This window comes from Ictalurus punctatus, chromosome 23 (assembly GCF_001660625.3).
Source record: "Ictalurus punctatus breed USDA103 chromosome 23, Coco_2.0, whole genome shotgun sequence".
Lineage (NCBI taxonomy): Eukaryota > Metazoa > Chordata > Actinopteri > Siluriformes > Ictaluridae > Ictalurus > Ictalurus punctatus.
The window spans coordinates 18,453,486-18,479,615 of NC_030438.2; the positions used below are offsets into that span (position 1 = coordinate 18,453,486).

The 26,130-nt window shown below is 41.6% G+C and overlaps 1 protein-coding gene across 1 annotated transcript in view; it reads left to right on the forward strand.

Annotated features, from left to right (window-relative positions):
• The window catches only part of csmd3a (CUB and Sushi multiple domains 3a), a 164,248-nt gene that overhangs the window by 66,219 nt on the left and 71,899 nt on the right, over positions 1-26,130 (forward strand). The window contains exons 27-39 of the mRNA XM_053674960.1: positions 1,752-1,865; positions 2,122-2,217; positions 2,511-2,714; positions 6,361-6,485; positions 7,017-7,113; positions 10,137-10,241; positions 10,373-10,491; positions 12,305-12,374; positions 15,243-15,359; positions 17,034-17,243; positions 18,267-18,455; positions 19,685-19,862; positions 23,736-23,881. Of these exons, the coding sequence (XP_053530935.1) occupies positions 1,752-1,865; positions 2,122-2,217; positions 2,511-2,714; positions 6,361-6,485; positions 7,017-7,113; positions 10,137-10,241; positions 10,373-10,491; positions 12,305-12,374; positions 15,243-15,359; positions 17,034-17,243; positions 18,267-18,455; positions 19,685-19,862; positions 23,736-23,881 (1,770 nt within the window). The remainder of the gene's footprint in view (positions 1-1,751; positions 1,866-2,121; positions 2,218-2,510; positions 2,715-6,360; positions 6,486-7,016; positions 7,114-10,136; positions 10,242-10,372; positions 10,492-12,304; positions 12,375-15,242; positions 15,360-17,033; positions 17,244-18,266; positions 18,456-19,684; positions 19,863-23,735; positions 23,882-26,130) is intronic.

Sequence of the window (26,130 nt, forward strand, 5' to 3'; positions counted from 1 at the left end):
GACAGACGGATTTAGGGATTTGTCATTTGCTGGTGCAGGACTTGTTTACACTGTCTGTCAGTTCTGTATTTATTGAATTTTTTTTTTAGTTAAATGCTTCTGTGAGTGTACAGTATGCATACTGAATTATCAGCTCAGTACATTGACTATGCACCATTTTCATACAACCCCTCCTGTACAACACACTTATAATATATTATATATATAATTATATTATTATAATTATTATTATAATATTATATACTCATAAGTATATAAGAGTAATATATCATAAGTATATATATATATATATATATTTTATTATTATTATTTTATTTTTTTTAAATAATTGACCGTACTTAGTCTAAACTGTAATGATGTGAAACTGAAAAACGGGGTCCATACTTTGAAATAAAAAAAAAAAGAAATAAAAGGAAAAATGTATTCATTTTAAATGTTTTTTTTTTTGTTAAACAAATTATTCATCAAAAATTTTTTATTTTTTGGTACAGACTCGATAATGTTGAAGTCATAAAATAAAATAAGCAGAACAAAGTTTGCACTAAAAAATAGGGTGGCTAAAACTTATGCACAGTATTGTGTGTGTGCACATACATTATATGTTTATACACACACACACACACATATATATATATATATATATATATATATATAGATAGATATATATATAGTTATATATAGTTATATCATTGTAAATATAGCTATATATACGGTATATACTTGTTTATATTTTATGTACATTTATTTATTTATTTATTCAGTTCATCACAATGAATTTCATGTTTTCTTTTTTTCTTCCTCTTCTTTAATTTAGCGTAGGAAGAGAGAATAGCTCTTTACGGTCTGTGGCGTCTGTGTAGTAACAGATTGGAATTGATTGGGAGTTTCAATGGAGTCAAGATGCGCAGGAGCAGAAATGCCAAGCAAAAGAAACCTTTCTGAGATCTGAAACAAGTGTTTATATGAAAGTTCGATATGAAAGCTATAAGCAGTAAAAAAAAAAAAAATTTTTAAAAATTAAAACAAGGAGATCTTTATATGAATGTAAAATTGCGCTTAGATACAGTACAGATCTCTTAACATGCAACTCGAGTACAGTAAAGTACTCGACTGTTAACGTTCTATCCTGAGGTGATGTTTAACTGCTGAACATTGCCGAGTCATCTGCTCCCTGGGACTCGGCCTAGCTTATTTACATCGTCTAAATGTGAAGCGAATCTATATAATAACTCAAATCCAATGACAAAACACATGCTGCAGTTTTTCTCACCTGGACTGTAACAGCGTGTCGTTGCTTTGTCGCCTGTCTAATTTACGCCGGGTCGCCCCGAGGCACAATGTCCTTACTCCGTGTCTGAGCCAAACAGTCCAAACACTGCATTAACTATCGATTCCTCTCTCTTTACAGGTCCTTTCACACTCACAATAAGAATTTATTGGATTTCTTTTCCTCTCCAGGACTCAAATTCCTCGTTAGGGGATGTGTCGAGAGCTCGGCTTGGACATGGTCGTGCCGTCCAGGACAGATTTGATAAGCTATAATTATCTGGGGAGCGTCTAACTAAGATATTGGGTGAAGACGAGATTGCGGGTCACGCCCGTATAGTTGTTTATTTCCTTCAGGACGCCTTGTTAAGACTTTCGGAGACATTTAGGCCACCATTATTATGGTACAGTACGCTGCTGGCAGACTACGATGCCTCCGTATTAACGATGTAGTCATGCGAAGTATATCTCTTTGTTGTTCGTAGTGCTTTTTGGCCAGTTCATGTTCTTTCAAACCACCTCCAACGACGTGGTGGACATCTACGATGGTTCTTCTCCCGATTCTCCTCTTCTCACCTCAATCTACGGCTCCCATTCAGGTAAAAGCACTTTATCTTATTATTTATTTATTTATTTTTTACAAAAAGCACTTTTATCCTTTTATCTTACTGTAATTCTGCGACATTCTTCAACTGTCTAGCCAAAATCATTTTTGCACACTTTCACACTCTAACCCTGTCGGTTTTTGTTAGCATGCTTGTGTGAGCGGCTGGCTCGAGCGTTCGCGCGTTCTCACAGCACTCCCTGTGCCTTTTTTTTTTTTTTTTTAAATAACATTATTATTTCCTTTATAAGGCGAGCCGCTGCCTCTGAGTGCTGGCAATGAAATCACCATAAAGTTCACAGCAGAGGGTCCGGACACTGCCAAAGGCTTCCATTTTGTCTACCAAGGTAAAGTGCGAGTGCATACAGTCTCAGATATTAACATATTGACCATTTGCAAACTCGGTACATAAGGACACACCATCATGACAATATACCCTGATTAAGAGATCGATACTTACCTTATGGATGGTGTCACAGAATCAGGTAGACTACAGTTTACATTCTTTAACTATATATCAATACTGGTTCGTGAGACATGGCTGTAGCCTCAGTGCTTGGGCCCACCGATCGCTACTTGACGCTATATTTTAATGATATAGAAAGAATATACGGAGACTAGAATTCTGAGCTTTTTCCAGCTGTACCGAGGACCAGCGCTTCCCAGTGCAGTTCGGTCCCCGAGCCTCGCTACGGAAAGCGCATTGGAAGCGATTTCGGACTCGGTGCCGTTGTGCTGTTCGCGTGTAACCCTGGATACGTGTTACACGGAGCCAGCGCCATCCGGTGTGAGTCCGTGCCCAACAGCCTGGCACAGTGGAATGGCACGGTGCCGTTATGCACAGGTATGTGTCCAATTCTTTATCTTTAATTTTACTGCTGAGGATTATGGACAGAAAGATGCTGGGTTAATGTAAATATATATATATATATATATATATATATATATATATATATATATATATATATATATATATATATATATATATAAATCACTACACCACCATTTATTTTGGTGAAAATGTCTCTCCGGCACGTTGTCCTACATTTTCAAAATACTTTCTTGAGTTATGTTCTTAAGTTATTAGCAGTTTTATAAGAATGAAAATTTGTCACATCGTGTTTTTTTTTTTTTTTTTTTTTTTACTCTTTTCTTGACATTTTCTTAATCGAATCCTGTACTCATGTGTAAATCAAACAAAAAGAGTCACTGATGTGCCATCTGAGTCACGTTCGGAATCAGCGACTTAAGTTACGAGCGCCAATATTTATGAAGGGATGCGATTGAAGGATAAGCTGACCATGCACTGTTCTGCTATTTATACAGCTCATGTTTATTAATAATTTTACCCCCCCCCCAATAAAATAAAAAATTCACTCCTTATTAAGACGTATCTCCTCCTCGGTTCAATGACATTGTCTTTGACCTTCTCGAAAACCTAAATGCTGCAATACGGTCTGCATTTTTCTTTCTTTCGTTCTTTCTTTTTCACATGTACAGTTACAAAAAGTAGCTTTCTATTTTTTATGAAGTACTACAGGTTCGCGGTCCGTGTAATCGCTGCGAATTTGGTTCACTTTAACGATATGGCTTCCAGCCTCGTTATTCAGCAGCTCAGAGAACAGCACTTGATCCACCGCAAGCTATTGTTTTACACTGTTAAAGGGTCGATACTAATAATCCATTCATATTCGTCATATTTACAGTACATGTTTGGCCTCGGACGGTTTCACTCAGACTCCACCGCGTGTGCGCGTAAATTCTGAGTCGCGTGTAAGTCCGTAGTCACGTCTGAGATCGGAATGCTGACTGAAAACAGCGCTTTGTTATCTTTTCACTGGCACCTGTAGTCTTCTCCTGTCCCTGCTCTTTCGAAAAGGCTGAATCACAGTGAAGGTGCAGTGTGTACATGTGTCACATTCATACGTGTGTGTGTGAGAGAGAGAGAGACAGAGAGAGAGAGAGAGTTAAGGGGGTTGCTATTGGAAACCAACCTGCATGTTTCTTCCCTTCGGTCTGTTCTTCTCCTTAGAAAACATCATTATGAGATTATAAGGATAATGTTATACGGTTTTATACCGTTTCTCGAATCAGGTGTTGATTAACTCTCTATAACCGTGCACTCGTTCTAATACGTTATCGTTTCACGGCGACTTGTATAGCGGAGGCTTCACGTGAACAAAAACGGCGTGATAATAAACGCGCCAAGACGTCGTCGTTTTAGCAAAAAAAAAAAAAAAAAAAACGATGAGATAATCGTTGATATTGTGACATGTTGTGATATTTAACATGCGTGGGAAGGAGTCTCCAGTGTCAGAGCTTCGTAGCAGTCAGCATTTTTTACATTTTTGGGGTTTTTTTTGTCGTATTAACTGTACAAGCGAGGAAAAAAGGCGAGGCTGGTGAAGGAATAACTCGTATTTATATCTGCTGTAATCTAAGTGATAACAGGAACTAACTTGCTTGTAGCTATAATTGGATAAAAAAAAAAAACGTGTCATTTGGTAGTAAATAAAAAGGAAGTGTTGCGTAAGAGTGCTCTTACGGGACAATACTCCACTCACGGATCACACGGCATCAGCGCCTGATTGTTTTCCTCTAACAGCACTCCGCCAGGTGTTTTCTCCAGGCTCGACAGTTATCCCTTCTCCGCCTGTAAATCAGGGTTGTGTTTATAGCTGGACAGCACAGTCACCGTGGATCCGCTAATGGCACGTAATAGATAATTAGGTGTGCCGGGTTTAATTAACGACGAAAGCGTGTCACCGCCAGCAAGCGCGATACCCGCTTAGATCATCATGTCTCGCTCGCTGTTAACAAACAGGTGAAGTTAAACGTTCCGAAAGAGCAGAGCGGAAAGGAAAGCCGTCTCCGTGACTCGAGAACACGCCGGCGTTCCTCCCGTAGTGCTGGCGGCTAACGATGACATTAAGGTGGTTGGAAGCCTTTCTGATTATCACGGGAACACGCCGGAGCACGCACTTCACCGGTGGAATGTAGATGCGCTGGAAACCGCAGTGCGCTGAATAATAGCATTGATTCGGCCAGCTAAAAACTGCGACGGGGAAAAAAAAAGGGGGGAATTGAATAATGAGGCGCTGCAAAGGGGATTGCTTTTGTTGCTGACTTTTTTTTTTTTTTTTTTTTTTTTTTTTTTTTTTTAAGTCTCAAGATTTTCTTGTATGTTTCTTGTATATATGTAATGGTTCACAAAGATGTATAAAACAAAAAAATATTTTTTTAAAAAATCATACAAATTATTTACATTATCTACAATGCGTCAAGTGAAAACCTTTCTTTCTTTCTTTCTTTCTTTCTTTCTTTTATTTTCAGAAATGTATTTCATTTCCGCCCTAGGGGAAAAAAAAAAAAATTCCAAAAATCTTCCATAAATTTGCATAAAGCAGTCAGGGCCTCCTGATGGTGTGTATATTCGCAGGTGCGAGAGTAAATAAAACAACAACGAAAAACAGAAGGTACTGGAACGAGTACTGAAACCGTCTTTTCTGTCTCGTCCTTCGCTCTTCTGGCGTGATTTCGTCTTCTTCTTCTCCGGTCCGTGGTGACTCACCGCGTTTTCAGTAAGGAATAAATCGCACCGCGTATAGGGAAACGATCAGTAACCGGGGGGTGCGACGAAGCGTTCCACTCGTTTTCTTACCGCTGAAACGAAACGTTCTGGAGGGAGGGACGCCTGTAGGTAAAATTCACCAGCGTATACGTATATCGTATCCTGTGAGATGAAGGAGAAGCGCCTGGCGCTACGGGACAATTCTCACAGGCGGCGTGGCGGATCACGGATCACGGATCACGTGCGCTCTACTGTCTTCACTCCCATGTGAAGCGTGAATGAATAATAGAGAATGACGAATTCGGAACGTGTTTCATGGAGATCAGACCCAGACTTTAAAAAAAAAAAAAAAAAAAAAAAAGCAGAGGATCCGGAGCGTCCGGAGGATTTACTCATATACTCCAAGACGGCGGAAGTGAAGGATGAAAAAGTAGCCTTTGACTAATAGCGAGGTCCAAAGTCACATTAATATCGGGGGGACTTTTTTTTTTCTCCAGCTCTCAGATAGGCCGAGCCTTCAGCGGAGATTTTTATAGCCCGGGAGAGATTAATCAGGGAGAGCGGTGAAGAAAACCTTGGTCTAGCGAATACATAACGATCTGACGGACGAGCCTTTCTAAATACCTCTCGAAAGGAAGCTAAATAACTAAATACCACCTCGTAGTCTTTACTCTGAGTTCCTTTGAGATGGAAAATAGCCGTTTTCCTCCCGAAAGCTGTTTCGATGTTCTCTACTCGTGAGCCCAAGCTCCGTCGTTTTGCGAAAGTGCCGGAACGTTCCTCGTTAAAGAGCCGCCGTGATGCGCGGAGTCGGAGAAATCGATATTGTACGTACGCCGATGTTTCTCTTTACGCCACAAAGTTCCCTTAAATCTTTGTACTTTGTATCTGTGTGTGTGTGTGTGTGTGTGTGTGTCAGTTCCCTGTGGAGGTGTCCTGACAGCACGCCGAGGAACCATCCTATCTCCTGGTTACCCCGAACCCTACGATAATCACCTCAACTGTGTCTGGAAGGTCTTTGTACCGGAAGGAGCCGGAATCCAAGTGAGTATGGAGTAAAACGCTCCGTGTCATGATGTTACAGGAAAATAATCAGCAACGGTCTGGTGTGATAAACCCTGACGTTTGACTCTTTTCCCTTTAACAACACAAAGCAACACTGAGAATTTTGTTTCTCTTAAACCACCGCCATTTCCCCCCCCCCCCCCCCCCAATATTTACAGTATTTATTAATTAAACAGTGATCTGAGGTGCTGTTTATTTATCCCTTTAGAGCTGCATTGTGGAACAAGTTATAGCGCGTATGAACGTACATCTTTCGCACCGGTGTCTCAAAGCGCCGACACTGGAGACTCCTTCCATTATTGCTGGCAGTCGTTACTATAGAAACGACTCGTAGAACTAGATAATATATTAGAGCGAGTGCGGCGGTTAATAGAAACCTGTGATTTAATATAAACCGGTGATCAAACACCTGGCCAGGTTTGTCGTTCTGTCGTAAAATGACTCATGGACATGATATTTAGAGGACGAATGAGATGTGTTCATCACTTCAATGGAATTTTCTTCGTCTAGATCACAGTCGTAACGTTTTCCACGGAGCACAACTGGGATTCGCTGGACTTCTACGACGGCGTTGACAGTAACGCACCGAGACTTGGCAGCTACTCAGGTAGGGACCGTGGCCAAGACTTGGCACAGAAACGACAGGCGATGATATGATGCGCACTAAAAAAAAACAAACATCGAATTTCTCTCAGCCTGCTGTAAATGCGCGGTTCAGATTCATTCCGTGTCCGCAGCACTCGCGGCTCTACGTTATAAAGCACGGGCGTCGTGTTTCGGTGCTACTCTATCCACAGTCACTCGGCCGTCTGGACGTGCGACAGTTCGTTTGTCTCAGCCGCGTTTCGACTCGAGAGGGGTTGTTCAGAGGATTTCTCTCGCACCATATGGCACTTAGCTTTCAAGAGATTTGCTCGGCATCCAAAGCCCATCAATACTCGAGACGTCACGGCGCGCGACGCACCGATAGGTCCATGAGCAGCAGGGTAGCAATGCAAGAACGGGGAGAGGATCGTAGACGGGTCGACGTTTAATCTGCTTCGGAAGTGAATGCGAGGTTAAAGAAATGTCTGGCGAGAGATGGATGGAGGACAGGGATGATGAAACGGCTCGGCGAAGGAGTATGACTGAACCCTCGTGTTGCGTTCGGGTCAGAATGATGGATTTTCTTGGTGTTTTTTTGTTTGTTTTTTTTTGGCGGCGGGGGGGGGGGGGGCGTGGTTAGTAAAGTGAAACACTTTTGTGGGTTTCTTGTGCGGAAAAAATATCGAAAAAATAATAATAATAATAATAATACTTTCCTCCCTCAAACAAAACAGCAGAGCGGCAAGTGATTCGACTCGGAGTCGACTCGTGAATCAAACACGGTTTGTATTTTGAGTTGCAGACACGTGCTGCTAAACTGAACCGTGAGACGCAACCTGAGCCAAAGCACGGTGTGTTCTGGAGGTTTGAACGGATATAAAAACAAAAAATACACGCTGGATGCGACACAAAAACTAGCTATTTTATATAATTATCTCTCTTAGCACCAGCTCTGTGTTTATTGTTTGTCGCTCTTGCGGTGTCTGTATTTCCGACCAATGCCTGGAAGAGTTTTACGAATACGTTCTCAGTTCCACATGCTCCTCTGGCAATCTTCCAGCCAAACCAAATTGAAAACGCACTAAAAGTATCACACCGGCTCTGATTTGGACTCGTAAAAACGGACAAATAGAACTCGTAGTGCTGTTTAGGAAACCAAGAACCTTATTTATTCAATGAACCTCTGAAGAACCCTTCTCCCGTCGTCGTTACAACTTCACCACAAGTCCCTGGGTACGTCGTTACTATAGAAACGATCACATATTCAAATGAGCACGTGAATACGGTATAAACCTGCATCGGAAGCGAGCGCTCTTCCGTAACGTGCAGATAACGATTGACGTGCAGATGAAATGAAATGTCGTCTTATTGTCGATGTGAATCACCGACGAGCGAACGGGAACCTGTTTACAAACGTCCCGTCTTCGTCTCGCCCGTCGGGTAGCTAACACGTCCGTTATCGTTTCGATTAAAAATCGTGTTTGTCTTCATACCGTAAATCGCCAGAAGCCATCCCTTTAGCTCGGGAGCACAATTTCTCCTGACAGGCGGCGTGGGAATTCCGGCGAAATCTAAAATAAGTCCACAATGCTAATATTGTCCTTGTCAGGTTTATTTCATTTAAGAACTCGCCTGGCAAGGACGGTTTTTATATCGCTCGCAAAAAAATAAATAAATAAAAAAACAGATTAAATGGAGAGCTAAAAGGAAAATAAAAGAACAGTAACATGGCAGTGACTCGGTGCTCATGATCGCTTTTTTCAGGTCCGAGGGTCAACGAGGCCTCGTTTTAGCCGTCAGGGTTTTCAGTTCCTGTTTCCTCTCGTTTATATCTCCTTTTATTCTGAGTAACGGGGTCTGGATATTTTCCGTAACGATTCCTGACCTTTTCGATGGTTATGGACGTTACTTGCTTTGTTACTTGCTCTGTTTGCAGGTGATGCTAATGTAGGGTTTGTTTTTTGCCCCCCCCACTGAAAGTTAATGATTCTTTCAGTGGCGTCTCGACGCGAAGCTGGGTCACCATTTCCCTGCAGAGAACACGTCAGATCCTCAGATATTCAGGGTCTTGGCTAATTAACATACAGAGGAAATGCAGTGTGTACATGCAGAATTCAAATGAAAAGTTCGTGCGCGTTAAACGAATATGAGTACGGACTCGGATCGCAGACGGACTCATCGTTTTCTTCCTTTCTTTCCGTTTATTCTTCAAATATTCGTACGAATAGAAACGATCATGGCGAATTATCTCAAAATCTATGAACGCTCCCGTGTTTCGAAGGGTTTCGGTTTCATACAGTTTAGGCCACACCTACTTCCGGGTCACACTCGAATACCGATATGTCCCGTTAGTTTCGCTCCCGAGTTTGTGCGAGGAGCCGCGGTGATACGGACCTCGGTCGATCGGCTTCGGAGCGCATCGTCACCGACGAGTCACGTGACTTTTATAGCCGCGTTACGTCGTCGAGTTGAAATCGCTTATTTACGTCTTTAAATCGCTCACCGGTTTATTGGACGCTTTGAACCGAAATCCAAAACAAATCCGTCGATTAAGACGGATAAGTCCGGCGTTTGGAACGGGACAAAAGTAACGGCGCCCGAGAAAGGTGTAGTTGATGCACTGCGGTGGCTGAGCTGCATTACTGGAACGTTTAGCACACCGAAGGTTGCGCTCTTGCGGCGTTCGTCCGTCCGTCATTTCGTCGTTTTCTACTCTTCCGTCGAGGTTCGAGGGCGTGGCTAGAGTACACGGACGTCAGCTGTGCCGTGAACGCGTTCCGGTCATTTAAGGCGGGTTATCAACGTAAGTAAGTGGAAAGAAAATCGGAGGAGGTTTCGTAAAAGCCTGGGGAAATGTACTTTAATTCCGTTCAGTTTGGCTGATATTCGCGTCAAACGTCATGTCGTCTTCGCGGATGTGTTACCGCTGACGGCTTTGACAGAGCGGAGACATCTTAAGTGACTCGCGTCGACGTGGATCTCGAGGGCTCTCGTGCCACGAGTTTATCGCTTATTTGTGTTGTTTTGTGGCAAATCATCTTTCAGGAATCACCATCCCACCGCTTCTGAACAGCACGTCCAACAACCTGTACCTCACGTTTCAGACAGACATGAGTGTTTCGGGAGCGGGATTTCACCTGGAGTACGCAGGTATGGCTTAAACCAATACGCAGATTCGTGTCTTTCTGATAATTCTCACATATTTCCGTGGAATATCAAACAACGGTGTTGCTCTTCAGTCTGCCTTACTGACTAGTGAAGAGCGTTTCCTGTGTCCTAAGCAATAGGTTTGGACTCCTGCCCGGAACCGCAGACCCCCAGCAACAGTATGAAAATTGGCGAGCGCTACATCGTCGGAGACGTCGTTTCCTTCCAGTGTGATCAGGGGTACACGCTGAAGGTGACCACAAAGTCCTTATCGTGCCATAAATAGTGCATTCATTTTTGAACTACACACCTTCACATCTTCAGTTCTTACTGCGTTTCTTATTGCTGAATTCTCTCATGGATTGTCAATGTTTGCGATGTTTATTGAAATAAAGTCCCAAAATCTGTTGATGTGGAGCAGAATAAAGTTTGCTTCCGGTCCAGCGTCGCCCCGTATTTGTAGGGTTACGGAGACACGAGGTATACTTTATCTGCTCGTTATTGTAACGAGCGTCCCTTTGAGCCAAGCCATTTGTGGTTATTAAAAACGAATAAATCGTCAATTTATTTGTAAAATACTGTACACAGTGTCTTATCAGTTCCCCTTTCATTCGTTATTGGTAAGTTTGCTCTCATTTTTTAAGCAATATTTACAAAATGTATGAGAATCTTACTGAATATTTAACACTTTTATTTCACCTTAAATTTATAACAAAGCAAACTAATATCATTTATTATTATTTTTTAATTATTGTTATTATTAATTTCATTATTATTATTATTATTATTATTATTATTAGTAGTAGTAGTAGTAGAAGTAATTATTATTATAATAATAATAATTATTATTATTAGTATTATTATTATTATTATTTAAAATTTTTATTTTGATTATTGTTATTTTATTATTATTATTATTACTATTATTTTATTATTGTTATTTTATTATTATTTTTATTATTATTATTATTATTTAAATGTTGTATTTTGATTTATTTTATTATTATTATCATTATTTATTTATTTTATTTTGATTATTGTTATTTTATTATTATTATTATTACTATTATTTTATTATTGTTATTTTATTATTATTATTATTATTTTGATTATTATTATTATTATTATTATTATCTAAATTTTTTATTTTGATTATTGTTATTTTATTATTATTATTACTATTATTTTATTATTGTTATTTTATTATTATTATTATTTATTTATTTATTTATTTATTTTTATAATTGTTATTTTATTATTATTATTATTATTATTTATTTTTTTATTTTGATTATTGTTATTTTATTATTATTAGTAGTATTATTATTATTATCTAATTTTTTTATTTTGATTATTGTTATTTTATTATTATTATTATTATTATTATTATTTAATTTTTTTATTTTGATTAGTGTTATTTTATTATTATTATTATTATTATTATTTAAATTTTTTATTTTGATTAGTGTTATTTTATTATTATTATTATTATTATTATTTACATTTTTTATTTTGATTAGTGTTATTTTATTATTATTATTATTATTATTATTATCATTATTACTATTATTTTATTATTATTATTATTATTATTATTATTAAGTCCTCACAAGGTCAAAATTGCCACGTATGCTAGAGTTAAGGAGACCTCACAGAAATATTTACCCCCCTGTCCCAGCAGTATTATTTGAATATTGTTTATTTTACTATCTAATCTTCTTATCATGATAACGGCCTAATATTTACTCACAGTTTCCTTCTTTTATCTATTACTATTCCCGTGATCTTATATTAATATCTTATATTATATAAAAGTTGGAATGATAATTATTGGTTATTTCTGAATAAAACGCATTTAAACCAGGAAATAATGACATCGTGACATCACATAGCTGTCCTTCCCCGCCTCGTAGCTGAAGTAGCGCGGGAACGTAATTTGTCTTCTGTAGGGTTCCTGTGTGTGTTTTATTTCACCTTTATTCCAAATCTTGTGTTGGTGTTTTTTTGGTTTGTTTATTCTTTTTTTAACTTCACACACGATCCCTTTTTTCCCGATTTGTACGCAGGGAAGTGCGTATATAACGTGCATGCCAGGACCAGTCAGAAGATGGAACTATCCGGCGCCTCTCTGTCTGGGTATGCTTCGTTATTACTTCCTCTTCTTCTTCTTCTTCTTCTTTTCCAGAACGCTTCCTGTCGGGCTTCTCACGGCGTCGCACCTTGCTACGTTACGCCGCTTTTAAAACCCGACAATAGGCCTCCCTGGTGTTTCCGTCTCATTTGTTTTCAGCGCCCTAATTTTTTAAAGTTGTTATTATTACAGCTGTCTAAGCGCTAGAACAATGGCGCGTCTCGTTTCCTTTATCTCGTTTCTTTTTTCGGGCTTTCTAAAGGGGAACGTCGTGTTCTTCCTCTTCACATCCTCTTACGTCCTACGTCCTTTTCAGTCGGCGCTCGTTCATTTTGATAAATGGGAATTAACGGCATTTTGCGCTCTCTTTTATGCTCGAGTCGATTAGCATCGCGGTCGCTTTGTCAGAATTCTGCCTCTGATTCACCCGCCACGGTTCGCTGATGAGTCAGTGCCTCCGACGTTCAGATTTTTTAAACCCTGTCTAATTGTTCAGACGGTGAAGTTTTCCGTAACGGGCCGTTTATGTAACGTTTTACGGAAGGAGTCTCCAGCGTCCAACGGATCCTGAACGGCTGAATCGAGTCGGTAGTGATTCCAGACTTTACTTCCTGTACTAACCTACGTAGGTTTGTAACAAAAAGCCCCGCCTCCGGTCTTCATCGGCTGCCCGCTGACAGCGCTAGATCGATCGCGACAGACGGGGACGTCTGACCAATCAGAGCAGAGTATGCTCTCTGAAAGGAGGAGTTTAGAACGAATCCTTTAGAACGAATCGTTTAACGAGTCGTTTGTGACACTGGGAGGAAGAAAGGTAACGCTGCAGTTTAAATGACGTGTTTTTTGACCTCGGATGCGTGTAAATCTATCGTATGAGACCTTTAAAACAAAACGAGACACGTTTCAATACCATAACGGGTGCGCTTTAGGAGTTAGACATGAGAGTGAATTTCAGAAGGATCCAGTGATCCAGTGATCCAGTGTAAGTGCGCAGTTCAGGGTTCGGTATTGACGAATCAGTTTATCTGCACCACAGAACTGCAGCTGGAGTCGTTACACACTCGTTACTGAAGCACACACGGGTAGACTCCCACACTCGGACCCGGATAGTCGCACCATCTGGAAAGAGCGCGAGAGGGATGATCGTCCTCCGCAGAGACGCTCTTTCCTTCATTGAGGAAAAAGTTTGTCTGACCGCTGAACTGAAGTTTTTCTTGTGCACGTTGGAGATGCGTGCTATCAGACGTCATCAAACCATCAAAAAATGTTTGCGGGAGGCGGAGACAAACCGAGAGGGGTTTTATATGCGCTAATGATTCACGGTGTATCAGGCAAGAAGGAATATCTTCATGACTCTTTCTTCCTTTCTTCCTTTCTCTCTCTCCTCTTTCCTCCTTCTCTCCTCCTCTCTCCTTCTCTCATTTCTCCTTCTCTCATTTCTCCTTCTCTCCTCCTCTCTCCTTCTCTCATTTCTCATTCTCTCCTCCTCTCATTTTCACTTTTCTCCTTCTCTCCTCCTCTCTCCTTTCATTTCTCCTTCTCTCATTTCTCCTTCTCTCTTCCTCTCTCCTTCTCTCATTTCTCATTCTCTCCTCCTCTCATTTCTCCTTCTCTCCTCCTCTCTCCTTTCATTTCTCCTTCTCTCATTTCTCCTTCTCTCATTTCTCCTTCTCTCTTCCTCTCTCCTTCTTTCATTTCTCCTTCTCTCATTTCTCCTCTCATTTCTCCTTCTCTCCTCCTCTCTCCTTCTTTCATTTCTCCTTCTCTCATTTCTCATTCTCTCATTTCTCACTCTCCTCCTCTCATTTTCACTTTTCTCCTTCTCTCCTCCTCTCTCATTCTCTCATTTCTCCTTCTCTCATTTCTCCTTCTCTCATTTCTCACTCTCTCCTCCTCTCTCCTTCTCTCATTTCTCCTTCTCTCATTTCTCACTCTCTCCTCCTCTCTCCTTCTCTCATTTCTCATTCTCTCATTTCTCATTCTCTCATTTCTCACTCTCTCCTCCTCTCTCCTTCTCTCATTTCTCCTTCTCTCATTTCTCCTTCTCTCATTTCTCATTCTCTCCTTACTCCCATTTGAACCCTTCTCTCCTTCTCTCCTTTCTCATCCTCTTCTCCTCTCTCCTTCTCTCATTTCTCATTCTCTCCTCCTCTCATTTTCACTTTTCTCCTTCTCTCCTCCTCTCTCCTTCTCTCATTTCTCATTCTCTCATTTCTCCTTCTCTCATTTCTCCTTCTCTCCTCCTCTCATTTTCACTTTTCTCCTTCTCTCCTCCTCTCTCCTTCTCTCATTTCTCATTCTCTCCTTACTCCCATTTGAACCCTTCTCTCCTTCTCTCCTTTCTCATCCTCTTCTCCTCTCTGCATCTCTCTTTTCTCTTTCTCTTCTCCTCTCACCTTCTCTCCTTCTGTTCATGTTCTCCTTTCTCCTTCTCTCCTCTCATCTTCTTTCGTTTCTCCTTCTCGCATTTCTTCTTGTTTTCTCTTTTCTCCTTCTCTCCTCATCTCTCCTTCTCTCTTTTCTCTTTCTCTTCCCCTCTTTCCTTCTCTGCTCTCCCTTCTTTCTTTCTTTCTTTCTTTCTTTGTGAAACTGTTTACGCTCGTCCTACGCAGACGGATGAAAGTTGGGTTTCAGTTCGACTCTATAACATAAAGACGGTACTTTTTTCGAGTTTTTCTCTGATGTACAGACACGACTGTGTGTTCCTCCGTGTCTGATCAGTCTCAGTCTCAGACAGTGGAGAGTAGTCTGATCTCTGTGGAAGATCAGACTATTCTCGGCCTGTCCCCCGTGCTGCAGGTGTGATGTTTATGTTTTAGTGTCCGTGTGGTGAGATGAGGGTCAGTGATGTGTGATGTGTGATGTCTCCGTAGCGGAGTGCGGCGGCTCTCTCTCCGACATGACCGGCGTCATCCTGAGTCCCGGCTTTCCTGGAAATTACCCAAGCGGCCTGGATTGTACCTGGACAGTCCGACTTCCTGTGGGCTTCGGTTTGTGTCTCACAGCCTCGGATCCACTCACAGCTCCGTGTCTGTCTCGATTTCTCTTCTCTCCTTCATTCTTCTCTCCTGCTCTCTCCTTCTCTTCTTCATCCTTCTCTCCTCCTCTCATTTCTCCTTCTCTTCTTCATCCTTCTCTCCTCCTCTCCTTTCTCCTTCTCTTCTTCATCCTTCTCTCCTCCTCTCATTTCTCCTTCTCTCCTTTCTCCTTCTCTCCTCCTCTCCTTTCTCCTTCTCTTCTTCATCCTTCTCTCCTCCTCTCCTTTCTCCTTCTCTTCTTCATCCTTCTCTCCTCCTCTCCTTTCTCCTTCTCTTCTTCATCCTTCTCTCCTCCTCTCATTTCTCCTTCTCTTCTTCATCCTTCTCTCCTTCTCTCCTTTCTCCTTCTCTTCTTCATCCTTCTCTCCTCCTCTCATTTCTCCTTCTCTCCTTTCTCCTTCTCTCCTCCTCTCCTTTCTCCTTCACTTCTTCATCCTTCTCTCCTCCTCTCATTTCTCCTTCTCTCCTTTCTCCTTCTCTCCTCCTCTCCTTTCTCCTTCTCACCGTTCTCCTCTCATTTCTCCTTCTCTCCTCCTCTCCTTTCTCCTTCACTTCTTCATCCTTCTCTCCTCCTCTCATTTCTCCTTCTCTCCTTTCTCCTTCTCTCCTCCTCTCCTTTCTCCTTCTCACCGTTCTCCTCTCATTTCTCCTTCTCTCCTCCTCTCCTTTCTCCTTCACTTCTTCATCCTTCTCTCCTCCTCTCATTTCTCCTTCTCTCCTTTCTCCTTCTCTCCTCCTCTCCTTTCTCCTTCACTTCTTCATCCTTCTCTCCTCCTCTCATTTCTCCTTCTCTTCTTCATCCTTCTCTCCTCTCATTTCTCCTTCTCTCCTTTCTCCTTCTCTCCTCCTCTCCTTTCTCCTTCACTTCTTCATCCTTCTCTCCTCCTCATTTCTCCTTCTCTCCTTTCTCCTTCTCTCCTCTTTCCTTCTCTCCTCCTCTCCTTTCTCCTTCTCTTCTTCATCCTTCTCTCCTTTCTCCTTCTCTTCTTCATCCTTCTCTCCTTCTCTCCTTTCTCCTTCTCTTCTTCATCCTTCTCTCCTTTCTCCTTCTCTTCTTCATCCTTCTCTCCTCTTTCCTTCTCTCCTCCTCTCCTTTCTCCTTCTCACCGTTCTCCTCTCATTTCTCCTTCTCTCATTTCTCCTTCCCTCCTCCTCTCTCCTTCTCTCCTTTCTCCTTCGCTCATTTCTCCTTCTCTCCTCTTTCCTTCTCTCCTCCTCTCTCCTTTCTCCTTCTCTCCTTTCTCCTTCTCTTCTTCATCCTTCTCTCCTCCTCTTTCCTTCTCTCATTTCTCCTTCACTCCTTCATCCTTCTCTCCTCCTCTCTCCTTTCTCCTCCTCGCCTTTCTCCTTCTCTCATTGCTCCTTCTCTCCTTTCTCTTCTTGTTTCTCCTTCACTTCTTCCAACTTCTCTTCTTCTTTCTCTCTTTCTTTCTTTGTCTTTTCATTTCATTTTTGTCTCGGTCTACTGTCTGTACTTCTTTTATCTCTTCCTACAACTTCTTTCTTTCTCCCTCTCTCACACACACCTTCCTATCCACTGGGAAAGTATAAATAAATAAGTGCTACTGAATCGTCCACCCCGGTATCATTCCGTCTTCTGCCTTCGTCCTTCATTCTGTCCTTCAGGGATTCACCTGCAGTTCCTGAATTTCTCCACCGAGGCCGTACACGACTATCTGGAGGTTCGGAGTGGGAGTTCAGATTCAGGCACCGTGATGGACAGGTTCAGCGGCTCCGTCGTTCCCGAGTCGTTTTTCAGCACCACCCACGAGACGAGCTTCATCTTCCACAGCGACTACTCGCAGAACAAAGCCGGTTTCCACATCGTCTACGACAGTAAGAGCCGTCGGTTCCCAAGGCCACGGTTAAACTTAGATTCCGAACTTCTGAATTCTCACCGCCATTACACGCTTCGGTCGGGTTTGCGTATCGATTTTTATCATCCCGACGCCCCTCGAAGGTTTTTCTGAACACCTCAATTTAGGATACAGCCACTCAGATGTCACACTTTGAAATTTTTTCAGCGAGAAGGGATTTTAAAGTGCACCGTGCCGGTCTAAATCGATCGCCGTCCTGTTTTCACAGGGGCTCGTTGCCATTTTTATAAAACTTTAAATTGAATTAAATCCCCTGTCTCAGCATGAAACACCATCCTCAACCTTTGGCTCAGCAGGAAACGTCCTGCCTTTTAAATTTGTCCTCTTTTATTGTCAGTGTGTTTCCAAAATGTGATATTTTTTTTAAAGGAAGAATTTAAAAAAAAAAAAAAAAAAAAAAAAGCAGCAAACATATTCCGCAGTGTGCCACCTTGAAGTATATTTCCATGTAAAAAAAAATTCAGCTGAAATGTTTTAATCGGATGCATCGATAGTAACAGTGTGTATCGGTTATCGAGTGATACCATGTGACGTAAACCTAGTCTACAACAAATGACAGCGATCTTTACGTGTTTCTCGATTACTGATGATTATAGGATATCGAGACGAATATCAAATATAATCTTGACTGGAAAACTCCGCATGAGCAATTCGTTGCTAGCATTATACACTGGCTAGGCTAGGCTAGGCTAGGCTAGGCTAGGCGGGAAAAAAAATTGTCCCTGCACTATAGTTCTGCACGTACTATACGCCATCCGAGCTGACTAATGTACCGTAGCTAGCGTATTCACTTCATATAAAATCATCAAGCTCGATAAAATGTCCGTGACTTATTAATACCGAGTACGTTGCGTATTTCGCTATCGGTATCGATATAGGAGTTGAGACATTGACGTGCTGGTATTGAGACCCGGCTGTAGTGGTATTCAGCGTGACTAGAGGTAAGTAGGCACTGATTCCAACATTCCCGTTCACTCTCCAGCCTACGAGCTTCAGCGCTGCCCGGATCCGAGGCCCTTCCGAAACGGCCAGGTGATGGGCACGGATTTTGGCGTAGGAATGACCATCTGGTTCCAGTGTCAGCCGGGATATACGCTACTCGGCCAGGCCTCGCTCACCTGCCTGCATGGAGTCAGCAGGAACTGGAATCACCCTGTCCCTCGCTGCGAAGGTAACCAAAGTCCTCACTGGAAGCTCTGGAAGTCTATCTGCTTTTTTGTTTGTTTTATATGTTGGATGTAATTCCAGTCAGCTACGCAGGCGAAAGCGCTACTCTAATTAACTGGGCTACAAACGTGTGAAACTAATTCGCTAACACTTTCTAGATAAGAAGGCCGTATCTATAAATATTATCCGCTCGTCGGGGCTGATTTATAGCCTGAAGTGAGGGCTGATGTCAGTCTCGGAGTACAGAAAGAAGAGAAGATTGAGGCTGTAGGCAGTCGGAATAGTCTTTTGATGAAGCCACAGGTCAACAGTGTAAAGATCATATACTGTAATAGAGTCAGGAACACTTCTAGACGACGCGCTGAAGTTTAGTCATTTGAGTTAAAATGTCCAATTATTGTTCCCTTTGGAGAATCAGGCCTCGTGTCGTTAAAGAAAAGGACCGGCAAACAGTTCTAAAGTCTGTTTATTTCATCTTACCTGTAAAAGCAGAAATGTTCCAACTGTACTGACTCTCCGCTAATTGCTAAGTAAACATTAATTTTCACAAGGACAAGATCGGAAAACGCTAGCGCTAGCACTAAAACGGAACAAGGCAAGGCTTTGGAAAGGTGCAGGAGTGCGCGTATTTATAAACACGGAGTAATGAGACATAATAAGATTGCTAACTAGGAACAGGTGCGGCTGATTCTGAGCACGGAAGTTTGCTAACCGGAATGTTCTGTGACAGGCGCTAGTTTGCATTTTTTACTGCTCCTTGCATCGTAACGGTGAGGGAAACTTGATCCTACACACAGATACACCAAACCGATCGTGTTCTCGAGCATACAGTACATGCCTGATCTGATTTCTTGGCACGTGATTGTTAGGAAGGCATGAAACTCAGCAGTTAGCTTGGTGACGCTGATGCTAGAACCCCCACTAGCTGACATTTAGGACTTGAACGGTGGTTATTTTTGTGTGTAGGCGCTACATGGCTAAACAAAGGCTCTTGAGAGTTGCAGTTTCTTCTCTTTGTGTTCGAGCGTCCCACACTGCAGTATTTACTGTGAGCTTTGACCTTTAAAAATTTTTTTAAAGCAAGACTGTAACTCCAGAGCGTGCTTTCTTTAACACACAGCAGGGCCATGGACATGGAGCTAAAAGACAAGAGTGCTGTTTACAAGGCTATAGGAAAAAGTCCTTGGTGTAAGTGGCATTTTTGTGCTCTTTTGTTCTCTGCTGCTTTCTCAGCACTTTGTGGTGGAAATCTCACTGCTTTGGAGGGCACCATCTACTCCCCAGGTCACCCTGACGATTACCCCAACCTGAAGGACTGCACGTGGACCATCAGAGTCCCACCAGGCAACGGCATCTACATCAACTTTACCGTACTGAACACCGAGCCCATCTACGACTACATCACTGTGTGGTAAGAAACGGCCAAAGCTAGTTCCTGTTCTCACTTGTGTTATAGATCTGTAGGAACAATATTTTGCGAACTGCAAACTTCTTAAAACCGTACATACTTTTCCATTGTCATTTATAACGTACAGTCATTCCCCAAACTCTTCTTCATATTCATGTTTATCGACTGCACACTTACCATCAGGCAATTAACATCTCGGTGCCTGAGGACGATTGTGCAATTTTCCAGCTGACTGCAATCCTCCATCTCCAGTCATCAAATTAGCCAAATGCACTTCCACTAAAATCAGACCTAGCATCTTTATTCCAAAAGACATCATTAAAGGGTCTTGACAAAAATAACCACCACTGCAACAGATCCTTGCCAACCTCTCTCTTTAAATACAGCAGGAGGAGCAAGATCTACTCTTTACATCACCATGGATTACACCATCATTTTAAGACTGACATCTTTCAACTGATCGCTCCTAATAAAAACAAGACGTTTGCTGCGAGTCAGAAGAACAGTATCGGAGAAATAGTGTCGACACCAACATTTATCGCCATTCCCTAATATTGGGAATACAGTTATTATGCCTACCTCGAGGAGGCCACTGAGGTACACTGAACTTGTCTTGTTCATGGACCCAGTTTGAGATGGCTTTGTGACGTGACGCATTATCATGCTGGAAGTAGCGATTATATAAGTAGCGATGGCCATAAAGGGATGGATGTGGTCAGTAACAATACTCAGATGTACAATGCTGCGGCATTCATGATATGCTTGATTGGTATTAAGGGGCTCAGTGTGTGCCAGAAAAACTTTCCCCACACCATTATACCCCCACCACCATCCTGAACTGTTGACACAAGCCAGGTTAGGGCCATGGATTTCCTCAAAGCATTCCCCACACCATTCCTCACACGAGTATACCCCCACCACCAGCATGAACTGTTGACACAATGCAGGTTGGGTCCATGGATTCCCCAAAACATTTCCAATACCATTCCCCACACCATTTACCCCCACCACCAGCCTGAACTGTTGACATAAGCCAGGTTAGAGCCATGGATTTCCTCAAAGCATTCCCCACACCATTTACCCCCACCACCAGCCTGAACTGTTGACACAAGGCAGGTTGTGTCCATGGATTCCCAAAAACATTTCCAATACCATTCCCCACACCATTTACCCCCACCACCAGCCTGAACTGTTGACACAAGGCAGGTTGTGTCCATGGATTCCCAAAAACATTTCCAATACCATTCCCCACACCATTTACCCGCACCACCAGCCTGAACTGTTGACACAAGCCAGGTTAGAGTCATGGATTCCCAAAAACATTTCCAATACCATTCCCCACACCATTATATTCCCACCACCAGCCTGTTGCCTCCATGGATTCCCAAAAACATTTCCAATACCATTCCCCACACCATTTACCCGCACCACCAGCCTGAACTGTTGACACAAGCCAGGTTAGAGCCATGGATTTCCTCAAAGCACTCCCCACACCATTATGTCCCCATCACCAGCTTGTACTGTTGACTCAAGGCAGATTGGGTCCATGGATTCATGCTATTGGTGCCAAATTCTGACCCTACCATCAGATCCGAGATTCGAGATTCAGTTTTTCTGTCAATGTTTTCTGGTATCCTGATAATCTGAAAATCTACATTGTTTTGTTTTTATGCCTCTGCCACTAGATGGAGGAGGCATTATATTTGAAGAATATTTTAAGGGTATTTCAGGAATACAAATTAGCAACAAGACCGACTAGTCTTGTTAGCGGCAGAGGCAACCCGGCTGACGCCATTGGCATCAACATCTTCTTGATTTTATTTGATCTAGCTCCAAGAGAAATACCCAAGAGAGGCTGGTGAGAGAGTGACTGGAGTGAGGCAATGACATCAGGGTAGTAACAATAACAACAACTCCACTTTAGCACACCACACTATTGTTGGTTATTTTCCTATAACAGCACAGCAGGGAGTGTTTCAGTCCTTACATCTAATAGAATGATCCTTACAGGTCTTCTCCTTTTAAGTAACCTCCACAAATCTCCTCCAAACATCTACGCCATGCCTTTCATGAGTGAAATAAACGATCGGACAAATACGTACAGTTCTTACGATGTGCAAATTGATTAATGCGGCCATTAAGATCAGAGGTCCTAAAGGATCAGTCATGCATCATTGCAGGAGTTTATTGTATCACGAGCAAGAGATGAAATCAACTGTACTTTGGGGAAACCAGGAGAAATTTCATCCAGTGCCTACGTACTGTCAGAATGAAGAATTTTTTTATTTTTATTTTTTTTTTTACTTTCCAGTGGCAAGACGCTTGAAGAGCAATGGATATAACGATAATGACATCTCTGCTTCTTGTTGCCATGGCAGCAGTGAAGTGAAGAAACTTGACCTGTAAGAGCTCGTGTATACTCTCGGAGCTTAGAACCCCATTAAATAAATGTTATGCTTTATTGTCTACTAATTATCAGAAGCTTTTTGCTCGTTTGTGAAAATCAATCTGTTAGCAAGATTGTGCTATGCTAAATATACACATTTATGCTTCATTTTTTTCTTTGCATTATTTTAAAGAATTGAAATTAAATAAAAAAAAAATTGAGAATAATTGAGGGGTGTTTAGAGGTTATTTCCTTGCTGGTTTTTCCTTTGCTAGCAGTTCCGGAAGCTTCAAGGCTAATTGTCACACCGTTTTTTTTTTTGTTTTTTTTTGTATTCTTTCCTGTCAAACAGAATAATAATCATACTTTCCACACGGGTTCTGAACGGTGCTGAGGAGAGAATTTTGTCGCTGTTGCATTTTCACTAATGCGTCGGCGTCTAATGCGAGGCAGATGTTCACGGTGTAGCACATTAGTGTGCCTGCAAATTGAATTAAATGGATTCTTACGTGGCATGTGCCACGTTCACATGGCAACATCTCAAACCCTTCATATTCCATCACTTCGGCTTTGGCAGGAAGGAATGAGTGGCCTGTAAAGCCAAGCATCAGGTGGGAGAAAGAGACCAGTGAAGGAATGTCTTTGAGCATTCATATTTGGAAATGACATCTATTGGTGAGACTATGGGAATGTTTTTATGTCCAGTCTTCAAGTAGAAAGGAGGTGGTCAATGTGCTTCTGCAAATGTTAATGCATCTTTTTTTTTTTTTTTTTAAATGGTAGTAAAACTTTGGACCCCGCTCAGGTTTTAAAGTCTCCGAACATAATTAAGACGTTAGGCCTTAATTGACTCATTAGGACTCATTACTCAGGTCAAGGATTGTCATTAGGAATAACAAATCCAGAGCGTGGTAGATTCTCTGACTCTTCAAACTCATCGCCCGTGCAAGACGCTTCAACTTTGGTGCACCGTTCTGATGTGATCTGCATGGAAGAGTCATCAGATGGAAACCTTACCTGCGACCTCATCAACGCCAGAGGCTTTTTGGAAACACCTCAGTGGACTGCTGAAGTAAAAAATTTATTGAGACATACAAAAATTTAAGTGAAACATTCAGAAACATTAAAAAAAAAAATAAAAAAAAAGCCAGATCCATTATGGTTTGGTTTTCTAAGTCTCTACTGATTGCGTCTTATTAAACCATCTTTAATTGCATTTCTAATAACTGGCAGTAAAGTCAACAGAGAGACAGCGTAGTAGTAGTGCTTGCCTTATGCAGGAGTTATAAAGCAAAATGTATACGATAAGTTTTGCACACAAGATGGTGTTATTTATAGGTGTAGTGCATCAAAACAGAAGAAAAAACAACATTTTTTTGATAGATGTTCCAGACCGTGTATTAGCGCCATCTTAGAAAGTCATTGTGATATTTATAAGCACGGGTTATTTGCTTGCGACTTTGTAATACCGTGAATTCTTCATGCCGTAGGGACGGCCCGGACCAGACTTCACCTCAGCTCGGTCAGTTCAGCGGTAGCTCAGTAACGGAAGCCGTCTCCAGCACCTCGAACCACGTCCTGCTCAAGTTCCACAGCGACTTCAGCACCAGCGGATTCTTCGTTCTGCGTTATCACGGTGAGCGCCGTTTCTACCTTCTGGTTTCATATTCCATGCTTTATCATCTTCTCCTGACCCGACACCTACACAGTGAGTTATGTGTTACAGGTTGCATGAAACAGCAGCTGTTCTCGGAAATTATTTGTCTGTTTTAATGCCCTGTCCTTGTGATGATGCTCGTTTCGTGCTTTTTACTGTTTGTGTTTACACCATTTTGGGGCATGTGGCAGATTTGAATTTTATTTCACTGGAAAATTGCTATAGTTAAAGGCAGCCATCATGGTGACAGTCGCTGCAGCTGCATCCGGCAATCAGATGTTAAATATATTACACAGATATTTCACAGGTGGATGGATGTGCAAAATACACCTGGCCAAATCTTAATAGATCTGTCTGTCTGTCTATCTATATGTCTGTCTATCTGTGTGTCTGTCTATCTATCTATCTGTCTATCTTTCTATGTGTCTGTCTATCTGTCTGTCTGTCTATCTGTCTGTCTGTCTGTCTATCTATCTATCTATCTGTCTGTCTGTCTGTCTGTCTATGTATCTGTTTGTCTGTCTATCTATCTATCTATCTATCTGTCTATCTGTCTGTCTGTCTATGTATCTGTTTGTCTATCTGTCTATCTATCTATCTATCTGTCTATCTATCTGTCTGTCTGTCTATGTATCTGTTTGTCTATCTGTCTATCTATCTGTTTGTCTGTCTATCTATCTATCTATCTATCTGTCTGTCTGTCTGTCTATCTATGTATCTGTCTATCTATCGGTCTATCTATCGGTCTGTCTGTCTGTCTATCAGTATCCATCTGTCTGTCTATCTGTCTGTCTGTCTATCTATCTATCTAACTATCTATCTAACTATCTATCTATCTATCTAACTATCTATCTATCTGTTTGTCTGTCTGTCTGTCTATCTATCTGTCTGTCTGTCTGTCTATCTATTTGTCTGTCTGTCTGTCTGTCTATCTATCTGTCTGTCTGTCTATCTGTCTGTCTGTCTATCTGTCTGTCTGTCTGTCTGTCTGTCTGTCTAGCTATCTAATAAATGTTAAGGGTGATTTATATTTCAGTACCACAGCACTGTTGAATTCCTCATTCTAATGGTCAGACCCTGAGGTCCGACAGAAGAAACCCTGATAAACCAGCGCTAAAGCTTTCCACGTGTCAAAACAAACCGCTAACTTTTTTTCTCATCATTATTAAAGCAGAAAAGCACTCATGGGCCTAGCGGAGCCACACGGTAGTGAAGAATCGGAGAAGATTTGGGAACTCAGCACTAATGTAGTATACAAATTATTTGCTTTTTATGAGCCTGTACAGGAATCTGAAAACGTATAACAGTGATTTGTTCTCTTCATCTCATTTTCACGAGGAGACGGAAAGCAGCTCGTAAAACTCGCAAGACCGAAAGCACCTTCTATCCCTCTCGAGATCGCACACGCGGACTCGGAGAACACGCTGAGAGAGGCAATTACTCGCTCACAGGCCCGATATTCTCATCAAACAAGCACTCGAACGGAAGGCTTCGTCCCCAATCTTTAGCGGCGAGAGGACGGAGGACCGGGGCGTTACGAGCGTCCGTGGGAAAAGAAAAAAAGAAAGTTTAGGAGCGAAGAAAGAGAAACGTAGCTCTGGGACTGCCACCGTTTCATTTTATTGTCTTTTAAATTCATAATGAGCTTTGCACTGCGAGCTCGTTATTGCAATTCCCTCCGTGCCGTAATGTTTTATTGTGCAAAGTTCGAACGCATCAGCACAATCGCCATTAATGTCAGAGATATCGTCCTCTTCTTCCCTTTTCTTTTTTTTTCCTCGTTTCCTGGAGTTGTAACGAAATTTAAAAACGACCCGCAAAAGATCACAAAGGATCACAAAATGTCCAATCCTGCGATGTTATATAGAATTTAGCGCTTTCAGCAAAGTCTATACTCTTAAAGAGGTCTTTTAATGAAGAGTCAGTGCAGTGTAAGTGTAGATTAAACCTCTTGTACAAAAGCAATTTGCCAATTATTTAAAAATGATTTGAATTCAAAAATTTACTTTTGTACTTTATCAATTTCTAGTTACGTTTAAAGTTGTGGGATGTCCATGAAACAAGATCCTGCTCTCACTTATGTTATAGCATTTTTTAAAAAAACCAAAAAACAAACAGTTGTTCCTTCACCAGCCTCTCTTTCTTTTCCCTTCTTGAAGTTAAGACAAGGAAGAAGAAAAAAAACAAAACAAAGCAGAATCCAAGAAACCAGAAAACATCAAATTAAA